General features: G+C 29.3%; 2 protein-coding genes across 4 annotated transcripts in view; both read right to left on the bottom strand.

Annotated features, from left to right (window-relative positions):
- The window catches only part of LOC122194497 (uncharacterized), a 44300-nt gene that overhangs the window by 8001 nt on the left and 9448 nt on the right, over nt 1–26851 (bottom strand). The gene's annotated exons all lie outside the window — the stretch shown is intronic.
- LOC128128097 (aspartic proteinase nepenthesin-2-like) lies at nt 669–2093 on the bottom strand. The gene is made up of 3 exons (XM_052766910.1): nt 1864–2093; nt 991–1045; nt 669–905 (listed from the first exon to the last, which is right to left on the bottom strand). Exons 1-3 carry the CDS (start codon nt 2091–2093, stop codon nt 669–671), a joined length of 522 nt encoding a protein of 173 aa, XP_052622870.1.

Here is a 26851-nt window from a genome sequence, read left to right as displayed (position 1 = left end):
ACTTATATATATATATATATATATATATATATATATATATATATATATATATATATATATATATATATATATAGAGGGTTGAGATCCGTTCTAATGAAATAAAAGTGAAGCGTTAATTAACTAATTAAAGGCATGATTGTCATCTTACCAATCACATTTAATGTTTAATTTTTTGTATTAGTGAAAATATTATTAAAAAGGTCTAAATATTAACAAAATAAATCAAATTTAAGATTTTTTTTAAATCAATTTTCGATTTTTTTAAATGGAGATTTTTTTACTTTTTTTCAGGAAACATGAATTTTTAACAAAAATTAAAAATATATATATTTTAAAAAAAAACTGCATTATTTTTCAAAAAAACTCCAATTTAATTTTAAAAAATTGTAATTTTTTTAAAAACTGCAATTTTTTCTTAAAAACAACATTTTTTAAAAAAGTAAATTTTAAAAAATCAGCAAATTAAAAAAAAAATAACTAGAATATTTAAAAAACAAAAAACTCTAATCTTTTTAACAAAAACAAATCAACGTTTTAGGTGCACAGTGTTACTATTTCTTCATATTAAGATCTTCATTTTTTTTCAATTTATCACTTTTCGCATCTTATTTAAAGAGAATTAAAGAAGGAAGAGAAATGAAATTCTATAGCAGATGATAAATGAGAACTTACCCAAATAAAACTGAAGCTGAAGTGTTTAAGACATATGTCTCGCCAACAACTATTTTAAAATGCATCAATTCGGATACATAATAACCTGATGTTCCACTACCATCTCCATAGTGGAGATCGTAGGTGTATTGATTATCGAAACATGAGTTGGATTTCGGAGAACATCTTTCGTCCGAACATAAGATAGGAGAAGATGTGGAGGAGCTTGCAGGATCATAGATAGTAATAGGAATCTGTTCAAAGAAAGAAAAATCATACATATAGTACCAATATTAGTTAATAAAAAGTCACACCTTATAAGAAATGATCATAACATACTTGTAGTGTGGATGATGTTGGCAGGGTTTGCAACCTACCCACAACAAGTCGCTTCCTGTATCAATTACTAGATAGTATTTTTTTTTTTGGGGGGGGGGGGGGGGGGGGAATCCTAGCTTGATTTTTGTGTAGTACAAGCTACAAGTTAACCAAATTACAAGATGTTAAGGAATTGAAGAACATGTGACTAAGAACTGGAAAAATTGACTTGTTCACAAAGTCTTTCAAGTATAACTAAAACATATGCAAGAATAGAACAAGTGTAAGTCTTTGTTCATCAAAAACTATAAAGCAAAACGTGAACTAGAATTGAAAAAACAACTAAGAGATTAATCCAATTTATACTAATCATGAAAGAAACCTAATGCAATACGCTTATTGACAAAAAGAATCCTAAATAAATACCAAGAATTAAAAATTTGGCAGTTTTTCCCAGAATACCCCCAACTATTTTTTGTCCTAGATTTTGTTTTTATGAAACAAAAGTTGGTGTGGTGATTAATAAGGATTAAGCGTTGTGACTGCACCACAACAACATAGAGAGGAATTGAAGAACAGGTAACTAAGAAATGGAAAATTTGACTTGTTCACAAAGTCTTTCAAGTATAACTAAAACATATGCAAGAATAGAACAAGTGCAAGTCTTTGTTCATCAAAAACTATAAAGCAAAACGTGAACTAGAATTGAAAAAACAACTAAGAGATTAATCCAATTTATACTAATCATGAAAGAAACCTAATGCAATACAGTTATTGACAAATAGAATCCTAAATAAATACAAAGAACTTAAAATATGGCAGTTTTTCCAAAAATACCCCCGACTATTTTTGTCCTAGATTTTGTGTTTATGAAACAAAAGTTGTTGTACGTACCCAACATCAAAAGGATCGTACGTTCCTAATACTCCAAATCCAACAACCACATTTGGATCAGAATACTTGTGTAGTATTCTACGACGTCTTAAACCATCTCTTTCCGCATGTCGTTTCAACTCAACGCCATGGTTGGTGGGAAACGATTTTTCCAGCTTTAGAGTCACCGAAAACCCAAGAACACCAACAACATGCAGCAACACGAGACACAACAATGTCGAAGTAGCCATTGGTTGTATAGAAAGGGAAATGGGCATCTTTTTAAATCAGGCATTTCTTCCGCTATATCAGCTACCAATGAATCAACACTACACTTTTGTAGTGTTGATTCATTCGTAGCTGATTTAGTGGAAGAAATACTTGATATAAAAAGATGTCAGTTTCCCTTTTTGTACGACCAATGGTGACTTCGACATTGTTGTGTCTCGTGCTGCTGCATGCTGTTGGTGTTCTTGGGTTTTTGGTGACTCTAAAGCTGGAAAAATCCTTTCCCACCAACCATGGCGTTGAGTTGAAACAACATGCGGAAAGAGATGGTTTAAGACATCGTAGAATACTATACAAGTATTCTGATCCAAATGTGGTTGTTGGATTTGGAGTATTAGGAACGTACGATCCTTTTGATGTTGGGTACGTACAACAACTTTTGTTTCATAAACAAAAAATCTGGGACAAAAATTGTCGGCGATACTTTGGGTAAAACTGTTATATTTTAAGTTCTTGGTATTTGCTTAGGATTCTATTTGTCAATAACCGTATTGCATTAGGTTTCTTTCATTATTAGTATAAATTGGATTAATCTCTTAGTTGTTTTTTCAATTCTAGTTCACGTTTTGCTTTATAGTTTTTAATGAACAAAGACGTCCACTTGTTCTATTCTTGCATATATTTTAGTTATACTTGAAAGACTTTTTGAACAAGTCAATTTTTCCAGTTCTTAGTTACATGTTCTTCAATTCCTCTCTTTGTTGCTGTGGTGCAGTCATAAAGCTTAAACCTTATCAATCACCACACCAACTTTTGTTTTATAAACACAAAATCTAGGACAAAAAATAGTTGGGGGTATTCTGGGAAAAACTGCCAAATTTTTAATTCTTGGTATTTATTTAGGAGTCTTTTTGTCAATAAGCGTATTGCATTAGGTTTCTTTCATGATTAGTATAAATTGGATTAATCTCTTAGTTGTTTTTTCAATTCTAGTTCACGTTTTGCTTTATAGTTTTTGATGAACAAAGACTTACACTTGTTCTATTCTTGCATATGTTTTAGTTATACTTGAAAGACTTTGTGAACAAGTCAATTTTTCCAGTTCTTAGTCACATGTTCTTCAATTCCTTAACATCTTATAATTTGGTTAACTTGTAGCTTGTACTACACAAAAATCAAGCTAGGATTCCCCCCTAAAAGAATACTATGTAGTAATTAATACAGGAAGCAACTTGTTGTGGGTAGGTTGTGAACCCTGCCAATCTTGCCCTACTTCATCCACACTATAAGTATGTTCTGATCATTTCTTATAAGGTGTGACTTTTTTTATTAACTAGTATTAGTACTATATGTATGATTTTTCTTTCTTTGAACAGATTCCTATTACTATCTATGATCCTACAAGCTCCTCCACATCTTCTCCTATCTTATGTTCGGACGAAAGATGTTCTCCGAAATCCAACTCATGTTCCGATAATCAATGCACCTACGATCTCCACTATGGAGATGGTAGTGGAACATCAGGTTATTATGTATCCGAATTGATGCATTTTAAAATAGTTGTTGGCGAGACAGATGTCTTAAACACTTCAGCTTCTGTTTTATTTGGGTAAGTTCTCATTTATCATCTACTATAGAATTTCATTTCTCTTCCTTCTTTAATTCTCTTTAAATAAGATGCGAAAAGTGATAAATTGAAAAATAAAATGAAGATCTTAATATGAAGAAATAACAACACTGTGAATCTTTGTCGCATTTTTTATTTTTTAAATTTTCTTTTGTATCAAATAAAATACTTATACAATTATGTTCATAGATTAATTAATAAAAATACGATTTTTTATGATTTACTTACGAATTTTATAGTATAAGAAATATGCATATGTGCACCTAAAACGTTGATTGTTTTTGTTAAAAAGATTAGAGTTTTTGTTTTTAAATATTTTAGTTTTTTTTTTAATTTGCTGATTTTTTAAAATTTACTTTTTTTTTTAAAATATGCTCTTTTTAAGAAAAAAATTGCAGTTTTTTAAAAAATTATAATTTTTTTAAATTTAATTGGAGTTTCTTTTTGAAAAATAATGCAGTTTTTTCTTTAAAAATTTGCAGTTTTTTTTAATATATATATATATATATATATATATATATATATATATATATATATATTTAATTTTTGTTAAAAATTCATGTTTCCTGAAAAAAATTAAAAAAATCTCCATTTAAAAAAAAATCTCCATTTAAAAAAAATCGAAAATTGATTTTAAAAAAAAAACTCTTAAATTTGATTTATTTTATTAATTTTTAGACCTTTTAATAATATTTCCAATAATACAAAAAATTAAACATTAAATGGGATCGATAAGATGACAATCATGCCTTTAATTAGTTAATTTTGATTTAACACTTCACTTTTATTTCTTAGGTTCTCGAGAAACTATAGGTTCTCAACAGATCTCAACCCTATATATATATATATATATATATATATATATATATATATATATATATATATATATATAAGTTTTTGGGGTGGTTATGCATGGTATATTTATTTCAAATTTATTGAATTTTGGTTTAGTATTCTATAAGAAATTTATAAGTTTTAATAAGCATGATTCAGAGACAAGACCAGTGATTGGTTGGATTAGCGTAAAGCGAGCAGATAAGGACGTAAGTCGCGGTGTCGGACCATAATCATCGCCGGGATGATTCCCCTTTGTTCACCATTATTAAAACAAGTTTTTTTTATAGAATTTTAAAGCAAAATTAATTAAATATGAGTAAATTTTCGGGCATACTATCCAAAAAAAAATATTCCTGGTAAAAGTATCAACAATGAACAAGATTATGATGATAATCAAATAAATTCTATTGAAGAAACCATTAATAACATAGAACAAAGTTTGAATAATTGGACAATACCTAAAACTAATGTTAATACAATATATAGAATAGGAACTTTTGATTATTTTCAAGGTTATTCTATTAAAATGACAGAGCAAACTTTGTCTATTGGTCAAAACCAACAAAATTTACATTTGTTATCATCACGATCTATTCTAGAGCATTGAAAAAATATAAATTTTTACATGTCGGTTTAGTCCAAATTGCTATCAAGCCTCTATTTAGAATTGGAATAGATGCCCATGTTCTCCTTATTTTAAGAGACAAGAGACATAAAGATTTTTAAAATTCTATTTTAGCTATGGCTGAAACAAATATTGCTAACGGGCCTATTTATTTCAATTGTTATCCAAATTTTTCTGTAGGATTATTTGATAAAAATATTTTAGATACTTTGGTGTTAACTATAGAAACAAAAAATTTAGAATTTAAAGATGATACAAAGCCTTTAGCAATAATTTATCGTGTTTGTTACAAAACTATGACAACTACACTTGAACCGAAAACACGTTTATCAAGTCCTAGAAATGAAACAATTATTTTTGAAGCAAATACTAACCATACAAAAGTTCACACACCAAAAAGATTTAAAATGGTCTGATATAACTCAATCATGTAATTGGAACTTACAAAATGTTATCGATCCAAAACCACTAGACTCTTCAAAACAAATCTCAAATATTATTGAATATAATGATGGTTCTGTAGATATAAATTTTTCTTCCTTAAATATTTCATCATCCAGATTATCAACTTCTTTTATCCCAGAAACATGCTCTTCAAAATCTTCGTTATTAAAGTCCAGATCTTTAAAAGTAAAAACTGTTGACTATACTAATTCTATTCCCAAACCATTATTTCAAGATGATCAAAATAATGAAAATAGTCTTCCTAGTCCTACTAAATAAGATTTTATTGATGAACTTTAAAATTTTAAAGATTATAACAATAAAAAAAAAAGCTTCGCACGAAGAAAATTTTTCATACTACTTAAGATTTCTCCATTTAGGCCTTTGGGAAGATTATGTTTTATCAAATAAAATTCATTCTCCTTTTTTTCAATGGTTTGAATTAATTTATGCCCCTAAACATAAAATAAATTACCCATTTAAAAATGATTCTATCGCTCCCATTTTATAGAAAAAATATAAAGATATTATTTATAATAATGAAATTATTGCTAATTTTCCACCAAAATGAGAAATTATTATTAACGATATGTTTATTGCAACTCCACTGTTGATGAATGGAATATTGATGGCCATTCCGAACATCAAATTATGAATATTTTACAAGAAATGACTATGGCTGCTAATGCTTATAAATCTCATAATAATACTCAACTTTAAATTGTTAATATTATTACTTCTGGTTTTACTGGCAGTCTTAAAGGCTGGTGTGATTTCTATATTTCACAAGAAGAAAAAGATTATATTTTATCTGCTAAGAAAACTATTATAAAACAAGAAAATAATCAACAAATACAAACGTTTGAAGATGATATGGTTAACACGTTAATTTTTGCTATTACAAAAAACTTTGTAGGAGATCCTACTAATTTTCATGAAAAAGCTTCAGAAATTTTAATGAATTTAAATTGCAAAAAACTTACTGATTTTAGATGGTATAAAGATAATTATCTTGTTAAAGTTTTTTCGAGACCTGATTGTAAAGAGTCTGATTGGAAAGTACGTTTTATTGCTGGCCTTCCAAAACTCTTTGCAGAAAGAGTTGGACAAAAATTAAGAGAAAATTTTAATAATACCATCCCTTATCAAAATTTAACTTATGGAGATTTAATAAACTATATTAATAAAGAGGGATTAGCAGTTTGTGCTGATCTTAGGTTTAAAGAAAAACTCAAAAAGGATAGAATTAACAGTAAAAATGAATTGGGAAATTTTTGCCAACAATATGGTTATCAGCCCTTGAATAGTCCGTCTACTTCAAAATCTAAAGTATATAAGAAAAGATCTTCAAAATATTTCAGGAAAAAGAAACATAATCTTCCAGAAAATTATAAAAAGGGCAAAGATTATGCTTCGAAATCTAAAAAACCTTATAAACCAAATTATAAAAAAATCTAAAAGAAAATAAAAATATATTATTATTTGTCATAAATGTGGACGTAATGGTCATACAACTAATAATTGTTATGCTAAGACAAAAATAAATGAGTTAAATGTCTCTGAAGATTGGAAAGAACAAATAAGAAAAATTATTTTAAATATCGATTCAGATTCCGATAAAAGTATTTCTGATTGTCAAACAAATGATTTAAAATTCTCGAAAATACTACTTCAAGTTCAGAAGATTCTGATATTTGTGAGTGTATTGGTAAATGTCACTGTAATAATTTAATCAATATAATTACTAGTAGTTCCATTAATGTTCTTTCACAAGATGATAAAGATATTTTCAACTCTCTTGATTCTATAAAAGATAAAAATATCCAAGAATTATTAATAAAACATATGCTTAATAAAACTAATAACATAACTCCTGCTAATAAAAAAAATTTTAATTTAAAAAATATATATGAAAGATTTACTGAAGCAAAGCCAATTTCTATGCAAGAACTTCAAGAAGAATTCAAAATAGTAAAAAAAAAAGAAATAAAAGAAATAAAAAATAAAATTTTAGTTTTAGAAAAAGAAAAACCTTCTAATTTTAAAAACAAAAATATAGAAAATAATAACTAAGAAGAAAATAAAATTGAAAATGTAACTATTCGTAAAATTATAAATAATCAAGTGTCTCAAAAATGGAACACTCAAATTACTTTAGTCAGGGATAATTTTAAAATCAACCTAAATGTTTTAATTGATAGTGGTGCTGATATGAATTGTATTCAAGAAGAAATTTTCCCTACACAATTCTATGAAAAAACTACATCTTGACTTACTGGTGTCGGAGGTACAAAATTAATTGTAAATTATAAAGTTTCCGATGTTGATATTTGTAATGACCAAGATTACTGCTATAAAACTCACCTAATTTTAGTAAAAGATCTCTCTTCTCCTTTAATTCTAGGAACGCCTTTCATTACAAAACTATATCTTTTTATGGTTCATGATGATGGTATAAGAACCAATGTTTTTGGAAAAGAAATTATATTTAAATTTTGTGAACCTCCTCTATATTCAAGGATTAATGTCCTTAATTATAAAACGCAACAAGCCAAATATCTTATTAACGAAATAAATAATGTTCGAATAACTAATCAATTAAATGATAATAATATTAAAAATAAAATAACCGGTTTAAAATTAAAATTTTAAAAAATGTTTGTTCTAATATTCCTAATGCCTTTTGGAATAGAAAACCACATATTGTAGAACTACCATATATAATTTTTTTTAATGAAAACGATATTCCTTCAAAATCTAGAGCCATTCACATGAATAATGAATTAGAAAGTCATTGTAAAAATGAAATTCAAGATTTAATAAATAAAAAACTCATAAGACCTTCTAAATCACCGTGGTCTTGTTCTGCATTTTATGTTAGGAATGCCGCATAATTAGAAAGAGGATCACCAAGATTAGTTATCAATTATAAACCTTTAAACAAAGTTGTAGAATGGATTCGTTATCCTATTCCTAATAAAAGAAATTTGCTAAAAAGGCTTTATGATTCAAAAATATTTTCAAAGTTTGATATGAAATCAGGATTTAGGCAAATACATCATGAGGAAGATAAATACAAAATTGGTTTTAATGTTCCCTTCGGGCATTTTAAATGGAATGCAATGCCTTTTTTATTAAAAAATGCTCCTTCTGAATTCCAAAATATTATGAATGATATCATAACTCCTATAAGTAGTTTTGCCATTGCTTATATTGACGATGTCCTAATTTTTTCAAAATCAATTGATCAACAGTTTAAACATTTAAATCAATTTCATGATTTAATTTATCAAAATGGTTTAGTTGTCTCAGTAGCAAAAATGCATTTATTTAAAAATGAAATTCGTTTTTTAGGACATGATATTGTCAAAAACACTATTAGACCTATTACAAGAAGCTTGCAATTTTCTATTAAATTTCCTGATGAAATTAAAGATAAAAAGCAACTTCAAATGTTTTTAGGATGCTTAAATTATATTCATGATTTTTCAAAGATTTAGGGATTATATGTAAACCGCTTTATAATAGATTAAAAGACAATCCTGAACCATGGACTGAAAAACATACAGATATAATTAAACATATAAAACAAAAGGTCCCTACTATGCCATGTTTAAATTTACCTCATCCCAATGCCAGTATCATAGTTGAAACCGATGCTAGTGATATTGGATTCGGAGGAAATCTAAAACAAAAATTTTCTAACTCAACTGAGGAACAATTGGTTCGATATTACTTTGGTGCATGGAATGATACACAAAAAAATTATTCAAATGTCAAAAAAAAAATTTAAGCATTGTTTTATTTATTAAAAAATTTGAAGATGATTTATTTATGAAAAGTTTTTTTATTAAGAATAGATTGTCAATCTGCAAAAACTATTTTAGAAAAAGATGTGAAAAATATTATTTCCAAGCAAATTTTTGCTCGTTGGCAAGCCCACTTAGGTAACTTTGATTTCGAAATAGAATTTATAAAAGGAGAAACTAATTCACTTCCTAACTTTCTTTCTCGAGAATTTTTGTAGGGAAAATGAGTTCATCGTCCTCTTCCAAACATGATGACAAGAAGCCAGTCTCTCAAAAGCTTGTTCCATTTCAAAATCAAATTCGTTTTTCTGCTTTAACTCCTACTTCTAAGAATTCACAACTTTATTCTAATATCCTTCAGTCAAAACTTGTTACTCCAAAAGTTACTTCAACCGACACGATAAGCTGTTTTGTAAAACCTATCACTCCTCAAACTCAAAAATCTATTACTCCTAGACCTTCTACAAAAACTCCTTATGTTCTTAATCCAAATTTCTTAAGAGTTCAAATTCTTGAAGATTTTAAAATCCATAAGTTACATCAAGGTTTTTCATATTTTCACAAATCATCTCTTTGGTCAATGGAAAACCTTTTATGTTGATTCATATAAAACTCGAGAATATTATCAAGCTATTCTGCAAGAATCTGGTTCAGTCAATTTTGTTCATCGTTCTAATTCAAAAGAGGGAAACATTGATTTTAGCAAAGCTCATATTATTAAAATCATCTCTCTAGAAAGTTGGGTTCCAAACCTTCACTCTGAAAAACCTCTTATAAGTTATCCTGCTTATCCAAGATTTTCTTACTATGATTGTCAAGATGCCTGGACTAAGGCATTCTTTGTTCGGAATTATTCGCATTCATCGTTTATCTTCTTTGATTTGAACTTCAATTGTGAATATCCAAGATGTTTTATCAAGTGGTACAAATATATAGGAATTCTTCAAAATTGTTTACCAAAAGAAATTTACGCTGGATATCTCAAATTTAAGGAATTGTTTATTCAACAAATTCTAGAATTTGAATATATGTTACAATTCACCATGATATTTAAAGTTCCATGGATAATGTCTTGGACTTTTCATTATCAAGAAGAAAGGATTCCTTTCCTCCTTGGCTTAATCGCCAATTTCGCTCAAAATGGTGGGATAAAATGAAGATTTCTCAAGCCAGTGAACAGGTAGTAATTAAACATTATCAAGAAATATATATTCAAAAACCAGAGGTTGAAGCCACTTTTATCAACAGTCTTCCTCAAAGTGATGTGGATCTAATTGAAAGAATTAAAGATGCTGCTACCTCTTCTCCTGAAGAACTTCAAAAGCTACTTCAAGAAATTCGCCAAACTCCATCAGTTTCATAATATTCTCCAAAATCTATAAAAAATGATTTATTTCAAGACTCTCAGGACCCTTTTAATGATCCTTGTGAAGAAAAAGAAATTCTTATCATTAAATTTGGTGTAATACCTTCAATGTAAACAATTACGTTTCTTCTATTATCAAAATTATTATTTCAAATACGAGTGTGTATAAACTGTGTGAGTATACACAATATATGTATTTATAGTGTATAAACAAATATTATCAAATTTATTATCAAAATTATTTATTCTTATCATCAATGATAATATGAAGACAAGAAACTTTAGAAGATGCTCTATAATGGCATGCTTTATCAAAAGAATATATTCATTGATTACAAATGACAATTTCTTCATAAGATGAGTGACAACCACTTACAAGTAATTGATTGGCCATTTGATCATACGACAAATTTCACTACAAGATTTCAAGGCTTTGAAGACTTCAAGATGAATATAAATAAACATCATATTTGAGTAGAGGCAAGCTAGAAAATATTCATTCTCTAAAAAATGTTCATCCCATGTCTAAAAAATCTCCAAGAGTCTCTCTTTCTACTAGTAGATGTTCAAAGTCTCTAGATTTTGAAATAATTCTTTCTCCAGATGTATGTATTGATTGTAATTCAAGCTTAATTCAAGAAGGTACTATCTAAATATTTTATCGTTGTATTGTTGTTATTAAATTTATTTCTCCATGATAGTTTCATTTCGAGTTATTCTAACTATTAATTATACAAGATTTGAAATTTTTGTTAAAATAGTACTCGCTTTTAATAATCAAGTTAATCAAATTCATGCTTAAATTATTTAATTATGTCTAACAAAATCTTGATGAATTGTATTCCTAATAGAAATATTCTTTTAAGAATACAGCAAATCTAAGAATCTATAAATAACTCTCAGCAAAATCTTAAAGATTCTTATAAACCTGTTAATCTAGGTACGATTTTAAACAATAATCATATTCATGATGCTAGATGGCTCATAAGAGCTAGTATTAAAATTTATAACAAATAGATACGTTATCTAAAAACAAAACTATTTGTTTTCTAAAAATAATATTTAAAAAAAAAATTAAATATTTTAATAATATAAGTCTGAACTCTCTATAGATAAAGAAAACTCAATTAAATACAAACACTAAAATGGTATCTCTATAGATAAAGAAAACTCAATTAAATACAAACACTAAAATGATATCAAAGCCAAAATTAAATAAATTTGAAATAAATATACCATGCATAACCACCCCAAAAACTTTTCTTGGCTCTAATACCATTTTAGTGTTTGTATTTAATTGAGTTTTCTTTATCTATAGAGATAACATTTTAGTGTTTGTATTTAATTGAGTTTTCTTTATCTATAGAGAGTTCATACTTATATAATTAAAATATTTAAAACATTTTTTTTAAAAATATTATTTTTAGAAAACAAATAGTTTTGTTTTTAGATAACGTATCTGTTTGTAATGAATTTTAATACTAGCTCTTATGAGCCATCTAGCATGATGAATGTGATTATTGTTTAAAATCATACCTAGATTAGTAGGTTTATAAGAATCTTTAAGATTTTGCTGAGAGTTATTTATGAATTCTTGGATTTGCTGTATTTTTAAAAGAATATTTCTATTAGGAATACAATTCATCAAGATTTTGTTAGACATAATTAAATAATTTAAGCAAGAATTTGATTAACTTGATCATTAAAAACGAGTACTATTTTAACAAAAATTTTAAATCATGTAGAATTAATAGTTAGAATAACTCGAAATGAAACTATCATGGAGAAATAAATTTAAAAACAACAATACAACGATAAAATATTTAGATAGTACCTTTCTGAATTAAGCTTGAATTACAATAAATACATACATCTGGAAACAGAATTATTTGAAAATCAAGAGACTTTGAACATCTACTAGTAGAAAGAGAGACTCTTGGAGATTTTTTAGACATGGGATGAACATTTTTTAGAGAATGAATATTTTCTTGCTTGCCTCTACACAAATATGATGTCTATTTATATTCATCTTGAAGTCTTCAAAGCCTTGAAATCTTGTAGCGAAATTTTTCGTATGATCAAATGGCCAATCAATTACTTGTAAGTGGTTGTCACTCATCTTTTGAAGAAATTGTCGTTTGTAATCAATGAATATCTTCTTTTGATAAAGCATGCCATTATAGAGCATCTTCTAAAGTTTCTTGTCTTCTTATTATCATTGATGATAAGAATAAATAATTTTGATAATAAATTTGATAATATTTGTTTATACACTATAAATACATATATTGTGTATACTCACACAGTTTATACACACTCGTATTTGAAATAATAATTTTGATAATAGAAGAAACGTAATTGTTTACATTGAAGGTATTACACCAAATTTAATGATAAGAATTTCTTATTCTTCATAAGGATCATTAAAAGGGTCTGAGAGTCTTGAAATAAATCATTTTTTTTTATAGATTTTGGAGAATATTCTGAAACTGATGGAGTTTGGCGAATTTCTTGAAGTAGCTTTTGAAGTTCTTCAGGTGAAGAGGTAGCAGCATCTTTAATTCTTTCAATTAGATCCACATCACTTTGAGGAAGACTGTTGATAAAAGTGGCTTCAAGCTTTGGTTTTTGAATATATATTTCTTGATAATGTTTAATTATTGCCTGTTCACTGGCTTGAGAAATCTTCATTTTATCCCACCATTTTGAGCGAAATTGGCGATTAAGCCAAGGAGGAGAGGAATCCTTTGCTTCTTGATAATGAAAAGTCCAAGACATTATCCATGAAACTTTAAATATCATGGTGAATTGTAACATATATTTAAATTCTGGAATTTGTTGAATAAACAATTCCCTAAATTTAAGATATCCAGCGTAAATTTCTTTTGGTAAACAATTTGGAAGAATTCCCATATATTTGTACCAATTGATAAACCATCTTGGATATTCACAATTGAAGTTCAAATCAAAGAAGATAAACCATGAGTGTGAATAATTCTGAACAAAGAATGCCTTAGTCCAGGCATCTTGATAATCATAGTAAGAAATCTGGGATAAGCAGGATAACTTATAAGAGGTTTTTCAATGTGAAGGTTTGGAACCCAACTTTCTGGAGAGATGATTTTAATAATATGAGCTTTGCTAAAATCAATGTTATCTCTTTTGAATTAGAACGATGAACAAAATTGACTAAACCAGATTCTTACAGAATAGCTTGATAATATTCTCGAGTTTTATATGAATCAACATAAAAGGCTATCCCTTGACCAAAGAAATGATTTGTGAGAATATGAAAACCTTGATGTAACTTATGGATTCGAAAATCTTCAAGAATTTGAACTCTTAAGAAATTTGTATTTCCTAGATTAAAATTACCATCGATTTTGCAAGGAACAAAACTTGAATTATTAGTGCTTGCCATATCTTGCTTATTAACGTTTTTATCTTTGAAAATTTTTTCTTCAATTTTAACTAAATGCTCGGTAATACTAGATAAGGTTTCATTTGCATAATTATTTTGGTAAATAATTTTTTGAAAACCCTTTTCAGTAGTTAATTGATTTGGGGCTTGAACTAGAGGAGTTGCAATAAACATATCGTTAATAATAATTTCTCCTTTTGGTGGAAAATTAGCAATAATTTCTTTATTAGAAATAATATCTTTATATTTTTTCTCTAAAATGGGAGTGATATAATCATTTTTAAATGGGTAATTTATTTTATGTTTAGGGGCATAAATTAATTCAAACCATTGAAAAAAAGGAGAATGACTTTTATTTGATAAAACATAATCTTCCCAAAGGCCTAAATGGAGAAATCTTAAGTAGTATGAAAAATTTTCTTTGTGCCAAGCTCTTTTTTTTATTGTTATAATTTTATAATACTCAATATCTTTTAAGTAATCAAAATCAACTTGATATTATAAATTCGAGAAATTCATTTTAACAGGTTGTTTTTGTTAGGATTGAAGAAATATGTTTTATTGATTCTAAATTATGACTTCTTGATTTTTCGTATTTTTTTATTCCTATCTTTAGCCTAGAAATTTTTTCTATTTGTTTATTATATTTATTAGTGTATGGAGGTATTTTGTATAAATTATAATTTTCATGAGTTCTAGTTTCTTCTAAATGTTGAATGGTTTTGCATATATTAGAATTTATCTTCTAATGACTTTTTAACATATTAGCCCAAAGCTTATTATTTTTTGAACAATTAATTTGTACTTTAGAACTCATAATTGTTGTTTAAAATTTTGAAGTTCATCAATAAAATCTGATTTAGTAGGACTAGGAAGACTATTTTCACTATTTTGATCATCTTGATATAATGATGAATAGAATTAGTATAGTCAACAGTTTTTAGTTTTAAAGATCTAGACTTTAATAACGAAGATTTTGAAGAGCCTGTTTTTGGGATAAAAGAAGTTGATAAGCTGGATGATGAAATATTTAAGGAAGAAAAATTTATATCTACAGAACCATCATTATATTCAATAATATTTGAGATTTGTTTTGAAGAGTCTAGTGGTTTTGGATCGATAACATTTTATAAGTTCTAATTACATGATTGAGTTATATCAGACCATTTTAATCTTTTTGGTGTGTGAACTTTGGTATGGTTAGTATATGCTTCAAAAATAATTTTTTAATTTCTAGGACTTGATAAACGTGTTTTCGGTTCAAGTGTAGTTGTCATAGTTTTGTAACAAACACGATAAATTATTGCTAAAGGCTTTGTATCATCTTTAAATTCTAAATTTTTTGTTTTTATAGTTAACACCAAAGTATCTAAAATATTTTTATCAAATAATCCTACAGAAAAATTTGGATAACAATTGAAATAAATAGGCCCGTTAACAATATTTGTTTCAGCCATAGCTAAAATAGAATTTTAAAAATCTTTATGTGTCTTGTCTCTTAAAATAAGGAGAACATGGGCATCTATTCCAATTCTAAATAGAGGCTTGATAGCAATTTGGACTAAACCGACATGTAAAAATTTATATTTCGTTCTATGCTCTAGAATAGATCGTGATGATAACAAATGTAAATTTTGTTGGTTTTGACAAATAGACAAAGTTTCAATAGAATTTATTTGATTATCATCATAATCTTGTTCATTGTTGATACTTTTATCAGGAATATATTTTTTTTGGATAGTATGCCTGAAAATTTACTCATATTTAATTAATTTTTCTTTAAAATTTTATAAAGAAAAACTTACTTGCTTTAATAATGGTGAACATAGGAGAATCGTCCCGACGATGATTGTGGTCCGACACCGCGACTTACGTCCTTATCTGCGTGCTTTACGCTAATCCAACCAATCACTGGTCTTATCTCTGAATCATGCTTATTAAAACTTATAAATTTCTTATAGAATACTAAACCAAAATTAAATAAATTTGAAATAAATATACCATGCATAACCACCCCAAAAACTTATATATATATATATATATATATATATATATATATATATATATATATATATATATATATATATATATATATAGGGTTGAGATCCGTTGAGAACTTATAGTTTCTCGACAACCTAAGAAATAAAAGTGAAACGTTAAATCAAAATTAACTAATTAAAGACATGATTGTCATCTTACCGATCCCATTTAATGTTTAATTTTTTGTATTATTAAAAATATTATTAAAAAGGTCTAAAAATTAACAAAATAAATCAAATTTAAGATTTTTTTAAAATCATATTTCGATTTTTTTTAAATGGAGATATTTTAAATTTTTTTCAAAAAACATGAATTTTTAACAAAAATTAAAAAAAAATATATTTTTTAAAAAAACTGCAAAATTTAAAAAAAAAAAAAAAAACTGCATTATTTTTCAAAAAAACTCCAATTTAATTTAAAAAAATTGTAATTTTTTTTAAAAAAAATGCAATTTTTTTCTTAGAAACATAATTTTTTAAAAAAAGTAAATTTTAAAAAATCAGCAAATTAAAAAAAAACTAGAATATTTAAAAACAAAAAACTCTAATCTTTTTAACAAAAACAATCAACGTTTTAGGTGCGCATATGCATATTTCTTATACTATAATATTCGTAAGTAAACCATAAAAAATCATATTTTTATTAATTAATCTATAAATATAATTGTATAAGTATTTTATTTGATACAAAAGAAAATTTAAAAAATAAAAAAAGCGACAAAGATTCACAATGTTATTATTTCTTCATATTAAGATCTTCATTTTTTTTTTCAATTTATCACTTTTCACATCTTATTTAAAGAGAATGAAAGAAGGAAGCGAAATGAAATTCTATAGTAGATGATAAATGAGAACTTACCCAAATAAAACTGAAGCTGAAGTGTTTAAGACATTTGTCTCGCCAACAACTATTTTCAAATGCATCAATTCGGATACATAATAACCAGATGTTCCACTACCATCTCCATAGTGGAGATCGTAGGTGCATTGGTTATCAAAACATGAGTTGGATTTTAGAGAACATATTTCGTCCGAGCATAAGATAGGAGAAGATGGCGAGGAGCTTGCAGGATCAAAGATAGTAATAGGAATCCATTCAAAGAAAGAAAAATCATACATATAGTACCAATACTAGTTAATAAAAAAAAGTCACACCTTATAAGAAATGATCAGAACATACTTGTAGTGTGTATGATGTAGGACAAGATTGTCAGGGTTTGCAACCTACCCACAACAAGTTGCTTCCTGTATTAATTACTACATAGTATTCATTTTTTTTTTTTGGGGGGGGGGGGGGGGGAATCCTAGCTTGATTTTTGTGTAGTACAAGCTACAAGTTAACCAAATTATAAGATGTTAAGTAATTGAAGAACATGTGACTAAGAACTGGAAAAATTGACTTGTTCACAAAGTCTTTTAAGTATAACTAAAACATATGCAAGAATAAAACAAGTGCAAGTCTTTGTTCATCAAAAACTATAAAGAAAAACATGAACTATAATTGAAAAAACAACTAAGAGATTAATCCAATTTATACAAATCATGAAAGAAACCAAATGCAATACGGTTATTGACAAATAGAATCCTAAATAAATACCAAGAACTAAAAAATTGGCAGTTTTTCCCAAAATACCGCCGACTATTTTTTTCCCAGATTTTGTGTTTATGAAACAAAACTTGGTGTGGTGATTGATAAGGTTTAAGCTTTGTGACTGCACCACAGCAACAGATAGAGGAATTGAGGAACAGGTAACTAAGAACTGGAAAAATTTGTTGGATTAATGTCTAAGTCCATAACTATAATTGGTAGGACTTGACCCGACCCGGCATGGTCCATTTGGGTTGCATGGCATCATGCATTTGGATAGACTAAAATGAGAGAAATAACACTTAAGGTTTATTAATATATTATAAGTTATAATATATTAATAAGATTATTTAATTAGTATTGATCAAGAATTAATCTAGAATTAATTAAGTTATTAAAAGAAGACTAATTAAATATATGGGTTGATTGTGTAAATCATCCATACTTATATAGTGGGCTAATGCTCCATGGATTATCAAGTTGGGCTAAAACCCATAAGATGCTCCATGGTGTATTTGAACCCATGGATCCAAGGAAATGGAAAGGCATGACAATTAGGGTTTACCCTAATTGTAACACACTATATAATGATCTCTTTCTTGGGAAAATCGGCACTAGTGGATTACATAGAGGGCAAGCTAAATTTAGGAGTGTATTAATTTCTCTCTAAGTTATTCCAAGTGCTTATGGTGTTGTGTGAACCATTTGAGGTGTCACACTTGGGGCACTAGGCTCTCAAGCTACATGGAATCAAGCACCAACAAAGAGGTATGTAATTCTACTAGATTTCTATATTACTTGTACTTCATAATATGCTAGTTAGGATAAATACCTTGGAAATTGATATTTTCATGTATAATAGAGAAAACATAGATCCAAGGTATTTAGGGTTGCATGTACACCATAGGAGTGTTAGAATGCTCAAAACCCTACAGTGGTATCAAAGCCTAGGCGTGTTTTCACTTATACTTGATGCAAATTGCTGGAAAAAGTTGATTTTCTGCTCACTGCCCAGTTGACTCGTCGAGTCCATCATAGAACTCGACGAGTCCATGCCTTTCTTCAACCAACTCGTTGAGTCAGTTCATGCACTCGACGAGTTGGCAGCCCAGAGTGCAGATTTTCGAGTTTTGGTGCTGGAATTGGTCTAGAATCATTACCTTTAACTGTTTTGGACTTATAAAACCTATTTTTAATGTGGTAATGATTATGCTAAACCAATTTCAATGCTATAATCAAAGTTTCAAGTTTATATGTGTTTATGCTATTCTTGAAAATTGTTGATTATGGATGTTTATGCTTATGAGTTTTGTTAGATCATAGGAATTATGTGCAAATTGTTTGTTAGTATAATTCATTATCTTGATGAAAATTGTATGGAGTTCATAACTTGTCCTCAAGTTATGAATTTCCAAGAGTTTTATATTTCCTTGATTTATGATTTAGTTTAGATTGATGGAAAAAAAATTGTGTTTTTTGTTGATTTCAATCCATATTAATCTAAAAGAAGTTCATAAAATATGTTTTTGTAACTTGTCTTCAAGTTATGTGAAAAGTCATATTTATGAATCTTAAAACTCATAAAAGTGTTGTAGGTTACATAAAAATGAAGATTTTTTCCATTAAATTGCTTAATGACTCCATAACTTGTCTTCAAGTTATGGATGTTGAAAAGTCACTTTATTAAATGTTATTAAAGAATAAGGGGTTACATTAAAATGAAGAGTCTTCATTTTTAATGAACCATTAAACTCATAAGTTATGAAATAAAAGGTTTTGAATAGTTTCAAAACTTGCCCTCAAGTTTTGGAATTTGTAAAGTCTCACACACATTAATGCTTTAATTCCAAACTCTACAATTTTAACAGTTAAAATTCAAACTTTTTGGACTTCATTAAATTAATTAAAATGTTTAATTAAAAGAGTTAATAATTCCATAAAGACATGGTTTAAGTTTAATTAAATTAATAGTATAGTTTAATTAATAGATTAAACCACCAAGTATTTTAAATGTTTAAAATACACCCTTATACTATTATTTTTTTAATTATATAGATATGTATAAGAAAAGTCAATCTTAACGTTAGTAGGCCTCATTCACGAAGTCGGTCTATAAGGGGGTATAATGTTACTGCCTATAAAATGACAGTTTAATGGGTGTCCACTCTCACCCACCGCTTCCTTGACTAGTGGAGGGTCGTTAGCCGAACGGGTAGGATAAAGACTATACTTCTCCTTTCATTAAAAGTATAATGTTAAATACTAAGTAACTAAACACATATAAATTCCCAATCTTAGTTACTTAGGAAAATGTGAAATAGGTGCTAACCCATGAAATTACACTTTGTACCTTACCAAGTCATTAGTGGAGCGTGTGTGGTTAACCGGCACACTAATAAGGACTAGTAAGAGTGGCAAATGGTAACTTGACTTTATTATAGATCGGTGGAGCATGTGTGGTTAACCGACACATCGATTGGGTGATAAAGTTAAGGGTACCAAGTCAATTTGCATGGTTATTCACACCTTGTTTGTGATCCTCGGCATCCCAGTCACAAACTTAAGAGGGCACAATCGAGATTCAAACATGCCATTGAAAGTTCAATGTATCTCAAAAGATCTAGGAGTTTCAAATCCAATTAAAACTTAATTATATTTTGTTTTTCATGGTGGAAATTGGTAAATCGTCATTTACCTACCTTTAACTATTTTATAATTTGGATTACGGTATCCCTCTTCCAGTTATAAATAGGTTATTGGGTCCTAGCCTTAATATTTCATATTGGGTGTTATATTAAGGACTTTAAATCAACTAACTTTGAATTTCTCCCTTATGGATGTCTCCTTCAGACAACTATGATCTTCCCAAATCCTTAGGAACAAGCTTTCCAAATGAAGATGATATCCCAAAAGGCAATCAAGGTGAAAGATCAATCACTTTGTTGCGCATTAGTGGGACTGGAAATCATACTTCACCTCCTCCAATAAATCTCCCTATCCCACAAGTTTCAAGACTTGATAAGTTCTAAGTCACTCAATCCCTATTGGCAGTCAAAGTCTGTATGTGCATACATCTTAAAGGTTAAGTCACATATTGACAAGCCGGGAGAGTCGGGTGTCGAAGTCTCGAGGTAGCTGGCTGTTGACTTGGTTCTTCAGTCACTCCCTAATGACAGATCACGACATGACCCTTATTGATCTTACCCATTTGCTTGATGATGCTGAATCAGCAATGATTTGGACCATTGGTAAAACAAATTAAATTGGAAGATCTACTTCCTAAACCTATTTGGACATTGACATTGGTAACATTGGAAGTCCAGAAAAACTTTCTCTTCCCAATTAAAAGGGATTGGCCATGGTCAAGTCATTTTGACCCAATGGTAAAGAGAAAGGCTATGTCTGTGATAGTCTCCTGTACCATTTCCAAAGAGTCCATATGTTTCTTTTGCCAAAAGAAGGGACATTGGTTGTAAAACTGTCAGATTTACCTGAAAGATATGGTAAAGTCAAGAAGTTTGACTCTACATCAGGTAAAGTCCATTGTCTAACTCTATTAAGTTTTTATTTTGAGATTCTTGTTACATGATGTGACTAGGTCACATGCAGATGTTTTTAAGAATCAAAGAAAAGAGGAAGCTTAAAGGAAGTATATGCTGATTCTGATCGCGAAGATGGATTTTGATCGCATGGTTCGGTGATCAGAATTTTGAGTTGTTACTTAAGAGTTGAGACATATTGCTTAGGAATAGATAACAACAAGGTTTTCATATGGGTTGTAAGGATAAGTTTTTCCGCAAAGTTTTAAAATAAAAGAAAAAGTTCTGATTTTATTTATTTTAGGTATCCTTACAAAGGCATTTGTGAAAAAATTGTTTCCATTGATAAGCAATATTGGAAAATGAATTTGATTCTTTCGTTTGTGGTAGCATCATAATTTATCAAATAAGGAAACATTCTCATCACCCAAGTTTCAGTTGGATAGAAACTTGGAATCATGCAAGTTGTATTGTGTAATGAATGAGAATTTTCATCTTTGGTAAATTAAGACTAATTCCTTGTTCACGTTCGCATGTGAGTCAAGCGAAGGACTAAAGGATCGGGTACATTAGGTTGTGCACTAGTCAGGTCCACCAAAAAGGTTGATAAGATTATTCGTTATGATTTACTAAAGTTTAGTAAATATGATTATGCTTACAAGTTTAAGTGTAATTCTGAAACATTGGAATGGTTCAATGTATGACAGTATGAATAAGAAGAATCAAATAAGGCAGAAAGATAAAAGTTTCTCCAATCTGAAGAGATGGGAGAGTACTTGACTATCTTGTTTTATGATTATCTTAGTGATTATGAATCCATATCACAATTAATCCTCTAAGGACACCTTAGTTCATTTGTGTGGCTAAGGAGAGGAATCATGAATTGTTGAAATGGTTAAATCAAAAGATAAATCATACTTCAAAATAAAATCTTAGAGTCATACTCCACGATTGAGCCTTGAGTGACATAATCTTCAGAAAGTTTATAACACTTGTCAAATGTAGAGTGAGAGGTGTCCTACTCTTGTACATTTGAGATTGGTTAGTTGTGATGTTTTGGATAAAACAAAGACCAACTAAGTCCAATTATGGGAAGTGTTTAACTTGATAAGAATCCGCACAAACTTTTGAATATTTGTCTTGTCAAGGAATGGTTCTTGACAAAGAGAATCATATATGTCAAGAGGTCAGTGGGAGTCTTAAAAAGATCTTAAGATAGGTTCAAGAACTAATCAAGAGATTTGTTAATCACTAGCCCACAATTTGAGGTGTTTAACCTATCGTGTTGACATATTCTATGCCCATCCCAGTTAAGGTTGGATTTGCATTGGAGTTCTGAGAGTTCTCAACTGTTTGCATAACAACCTGGAAGCAATCGTAGGCCCTTGTACTGCCAGGTGGCAAGAAATTAAGATTGAACAAGTTCAGTCCATATGTGTTTGGATTTGCCATTAACCTTGTCTTGTGATTATGGTTTTGACAAATGCACATGGATAGGAACTTATACACCATAAAATCTAAATGTCATAAGGTTTCTCTCCGATTCATGAAAATGATGGTGAGGAAACGCTTTCACTAAGGAGATTTTAAGCAGATAGCGGTTGTGATATTTGCATTCTCATATAGTTAGTGGAGCGTGTGTGGTTAACCGGCACACTAACTACTGAGAATTGCAAAAGGTCTAGACAAACATGTGAGCTATCTAAGGAAAGGTGTATGTTTTGATAAAGTCTTATCAAAGCAATCTAGTATCAGAAATCTGAACTTTTGTAAGAAAGTCAATAAAGTATTGTTTTTCTAGAAGTCCAGCTGATTTCTAAGTACATGTCAAAGCTAGTGGGAGCATAAGTGTTATGCTAGTAAGATAATAATCATTATGCTAGTGGGAGCATGATTATTATATTAAGTGTTGCAAGTAAGCAATGTTAATTATAGAAAACAAAAGTTTCAATTCGCCTTGAAAAAGTTGTTTTGCTATAATTAAGGGAGAGAATTTTATACTTCATTCCAATTCTACAAGCTTAGATTGATATTTTAATCTACTTTAGTTGAGGTTATATGAGAATGTTATGTTGGAATGGTTCAACATAAGGAAATTCTATATATGTTGCGTTCTCAAAATTCGATTATGATTACGGCATACCTCTTCATAGTTCGAATTGTGAGAACATGGCAAATTAAAATTTTATAGCATGAATCGTGTCCCATATGCTTCGGGTATAGGTTCGATTACATGTGCTATAATCCGGTCTAAATTTTCCAAATGCCTAGGGCATTAAGATGGAAAAAGAAACAGAACTGGAAATGACTAAAATGATTAAGCAACTTGTCGAGGACAATCTGAGGTTTACCAAAGATTGGTTGCTCATGGACAATTAGAAGTATAGAGTAAGGACCATATTGATATATTTTTAAAAGAGGCAACTCTTGTTCAGAAGTGATGGTCAAAATGGTAATATGGAATTGTTTCCATAGGTGGAAGTTATTCTTTGAATTTGTGCTAGATTAAAGAGCTTAATGCAAAGAAGGATGTTCAAAGAATGTACTTTGAATTTGAGACTTCATTTCCATGGAATTGCTTTCCATTGGAGATACTTTGTAATGTCTGTTGCCAAGTCTTTGTGACTTGTGTGCATATTCATTACAAGAGGATTATTGCATATGAGTTTAGAATCTAACAAGATTATAGTAAATGACAAGAGTTTGGTATTCTTACATTTACAAAAGGGAATGGGATTGTGAAATGAGCATCATTGGAGTCATGTTCAATTGATCTATTTCACAAAAACAAGGACCATTGGAAAAACATAGTGTGCATGCTTGGAGCATGGCATGCCTATTGTTTATTTCAAGTATTAAGTTGATTAATCGAAACATGAATAATGAGTAATCAATATGGTGCTTAGATAAAAGGGTTTTTATTTACACTCAAGAGTTTGGGGTCATATAGGATTAAGTATTATTCTTGTGTTTCACTTTTCATGTTTTGACTTCCCGAAAAACTAAGTTATTCAAACCATCCACAGTCGGTCATATGTTGGAAGTAGATATGAATCGAGACTGTCATGAATCTGGCTTGTATGATTTGTCTAATGTGCAACAGACATAGCAATGGTTGCTATAACATTCATGAGTGCTCATAAGTTTTGAGTATTGGATTCAACCCACGCTCATTTGAATCACTTCATGGATTTTATCATGAGTGAATCATGAGATGATAATATCTTATATTCTTCAAACCTAGAGATATGAGTTGTTGACTATGAGTTGGTTATACATTGATTGCACGAAAATGCATTGGTAACTCGACGTTATAAAACGTGCCTTTGTGTATGATTCAACAAGTAATCAGTACAAGCATATGAGTCAAAGCTTATCCATTCCTTTTACCCTCAAAGGGATAAAAGCGATATCTGTGGGCCCCTCGATGATTTAGTGATGACAAAACATAAGTGCTCGGTCGGGTCTGGACTGATTTGATTTTTTCAATTAGTTAGTCGTCATAAATCGGAAATCGGGAAGCAACAGATGGACAGAGAGAATGATTATAATCCATGTCTAGTCCATATGATATCTAGAATGGAGGAATATATGATCACTTATCTAATGGACGCGTCATTGATTTGTTCAGAGTTCGACAACGGCTTTTGAGAGCTACGATTGCTAGTCGGGTTATGAAGTCGTACTTGCAATAATAGTTTTAGACTTATCCAAGTAGGAGACTGTTGGATTAATGTCTAAGTCCATAACTATAATTGGTAAGACTTGACCCAACCCGGCATGGTCCATTTGGGTTGCATGACATCATGCATTTGGATAGACTAAAATGAGAGAAATAACACTTAAGGTTTATTAATATATTATAAGTTATAATATATTAATAAGATTATTTAATTAGTATTGATCAAGAATAAATCTAGAATTAATTAATTTATGAAAAGAAGACTAATTAAATATATGGATTGATTGTGTAAATCATCCATACTTATATAGTGGGCTAATGCTCAATGGATTATCAAGTTGGGCTAAAACCCATAAGATGCTCCATGGATGCTCCATGGTGTATTTGAACCCATGGATCCAAGGAAATGGAAAGGCATGACAATTAGGGTTTACCCTAATTATAACACACTATATAATGATCTCTTTCGTGGGAAAACGGCACTAGTGGATTACATAGAGGGCAAGCTAAATTTAGGAGTGTACTAATTTCTCTCTAAGTTATTCCAAGTGCTTATGGTGTTGTGTGAACCATTTGAGGTGTCACACTTGGCGTACTAGGCTCTCAAGCTACACGGAATCAAGCACCAACAAAGAGGTATGTAATTCTACTAGATTTCTATATTACTTGTACTTCATAATATGCTAGTTAGGATAAATACCTTGGAAATTGATATTTGCATGTATAATAGAGAAAACATAGATCCAAGGTATTTAGGGTTGCATGTATACCATAGGAGTGTTAGAATGTTCAAAACCCTACAAAATTGACTTGTTCAAAAAGTATTTCAAGTATAACTAAAATATATGCAAGAATAGAACAAATGGACGTCTTTGTTCATCAAAAACTATAAAGCAAAACGTGAACCATAATTGAAGAAACAAGTAAGAGATTAATGCAATTTATACTAATCATGAAAGAAACCTAATGCAATACGGTTATTGACAAATAGAATCCTAAGCAAATACCAAGAACTTAAAATATGACAGTTTTACCCAAAATATCGCTGACAATTTTTGTCCCAGATTTTGTGTTTATGGAACAAAAGTTGGTGTACGTACCCAACATCAAAAGGAGCGTATGTTCCTAATACTCCAAATCCAACAACCACATTTGGATCAAAATACTTGTGTAGTATGCTACGGTGTCTTAAACCATCTCTTTCCGTATGTTGTTTCAACTCAACGCCATGGTTGGTAGGAAACAATCTTTCCAGCTTTAGAGTCGTTGAAAACCCAAGAACACCAACGGCATGTAGCAGCACGAGACACAACAATGTCGAAGTAACCATTGGTCGTACAAAAAGGGAAATTGACATCTTTTTATATCAAGTATTTCTTCCGCTAAATCAGCTACCAATGAATCAACACTACAAAAGTGTAGTGTTGATTCATTGGTAGCTGATAGCGGAAGAAATGCCCGATTTAAAAAGATGCCCATTTCCCTTTCTATACGACCAATGGTTACTTCGACATTGTTGTGTCCTGTGTTGCTGCATGCTGTTGGTGTTCTTGGGTTTCCGGTGACTCTAAAGCTGGAAAGATCGTTTCCCACCAACCATGGCGTTGAGTTGAAACAACATACGAAAAGAGATGGTTTAAGACACCGTAGAATACTACACAAGTATTATTATCCAAATGTGGTTGTTGGATTTGGAGTATTAGGAACGTACGATCCTTTTGATGTTGGGGATGTACAACAACTTTTGTTTCATAAACATAAAATCTGGGACAAAAATAGTCGGGGGTATTTTGGGAAAAACTGT

Source organism: Lactuca sativa, chromosome 1, assembly GCF_002870075.4.
Source record: "Lactuca sativa cultivar Salinas chromosome 1, Lsat_Salinas_v11, whole genome shotgun sequence".
Classification (NCBI taxonomy): Eukaryota; Viridiplantae; Streptophyta; class Magnoliopsida; order Asterales; family Asteraceae; genus Lactuca; species Lactuca sativa.
The sequence above is the reverse complement of the archived record's forward strand: the minus strand, read 5'-3'. Positions and strand labels throughout refer to the sequence as shown.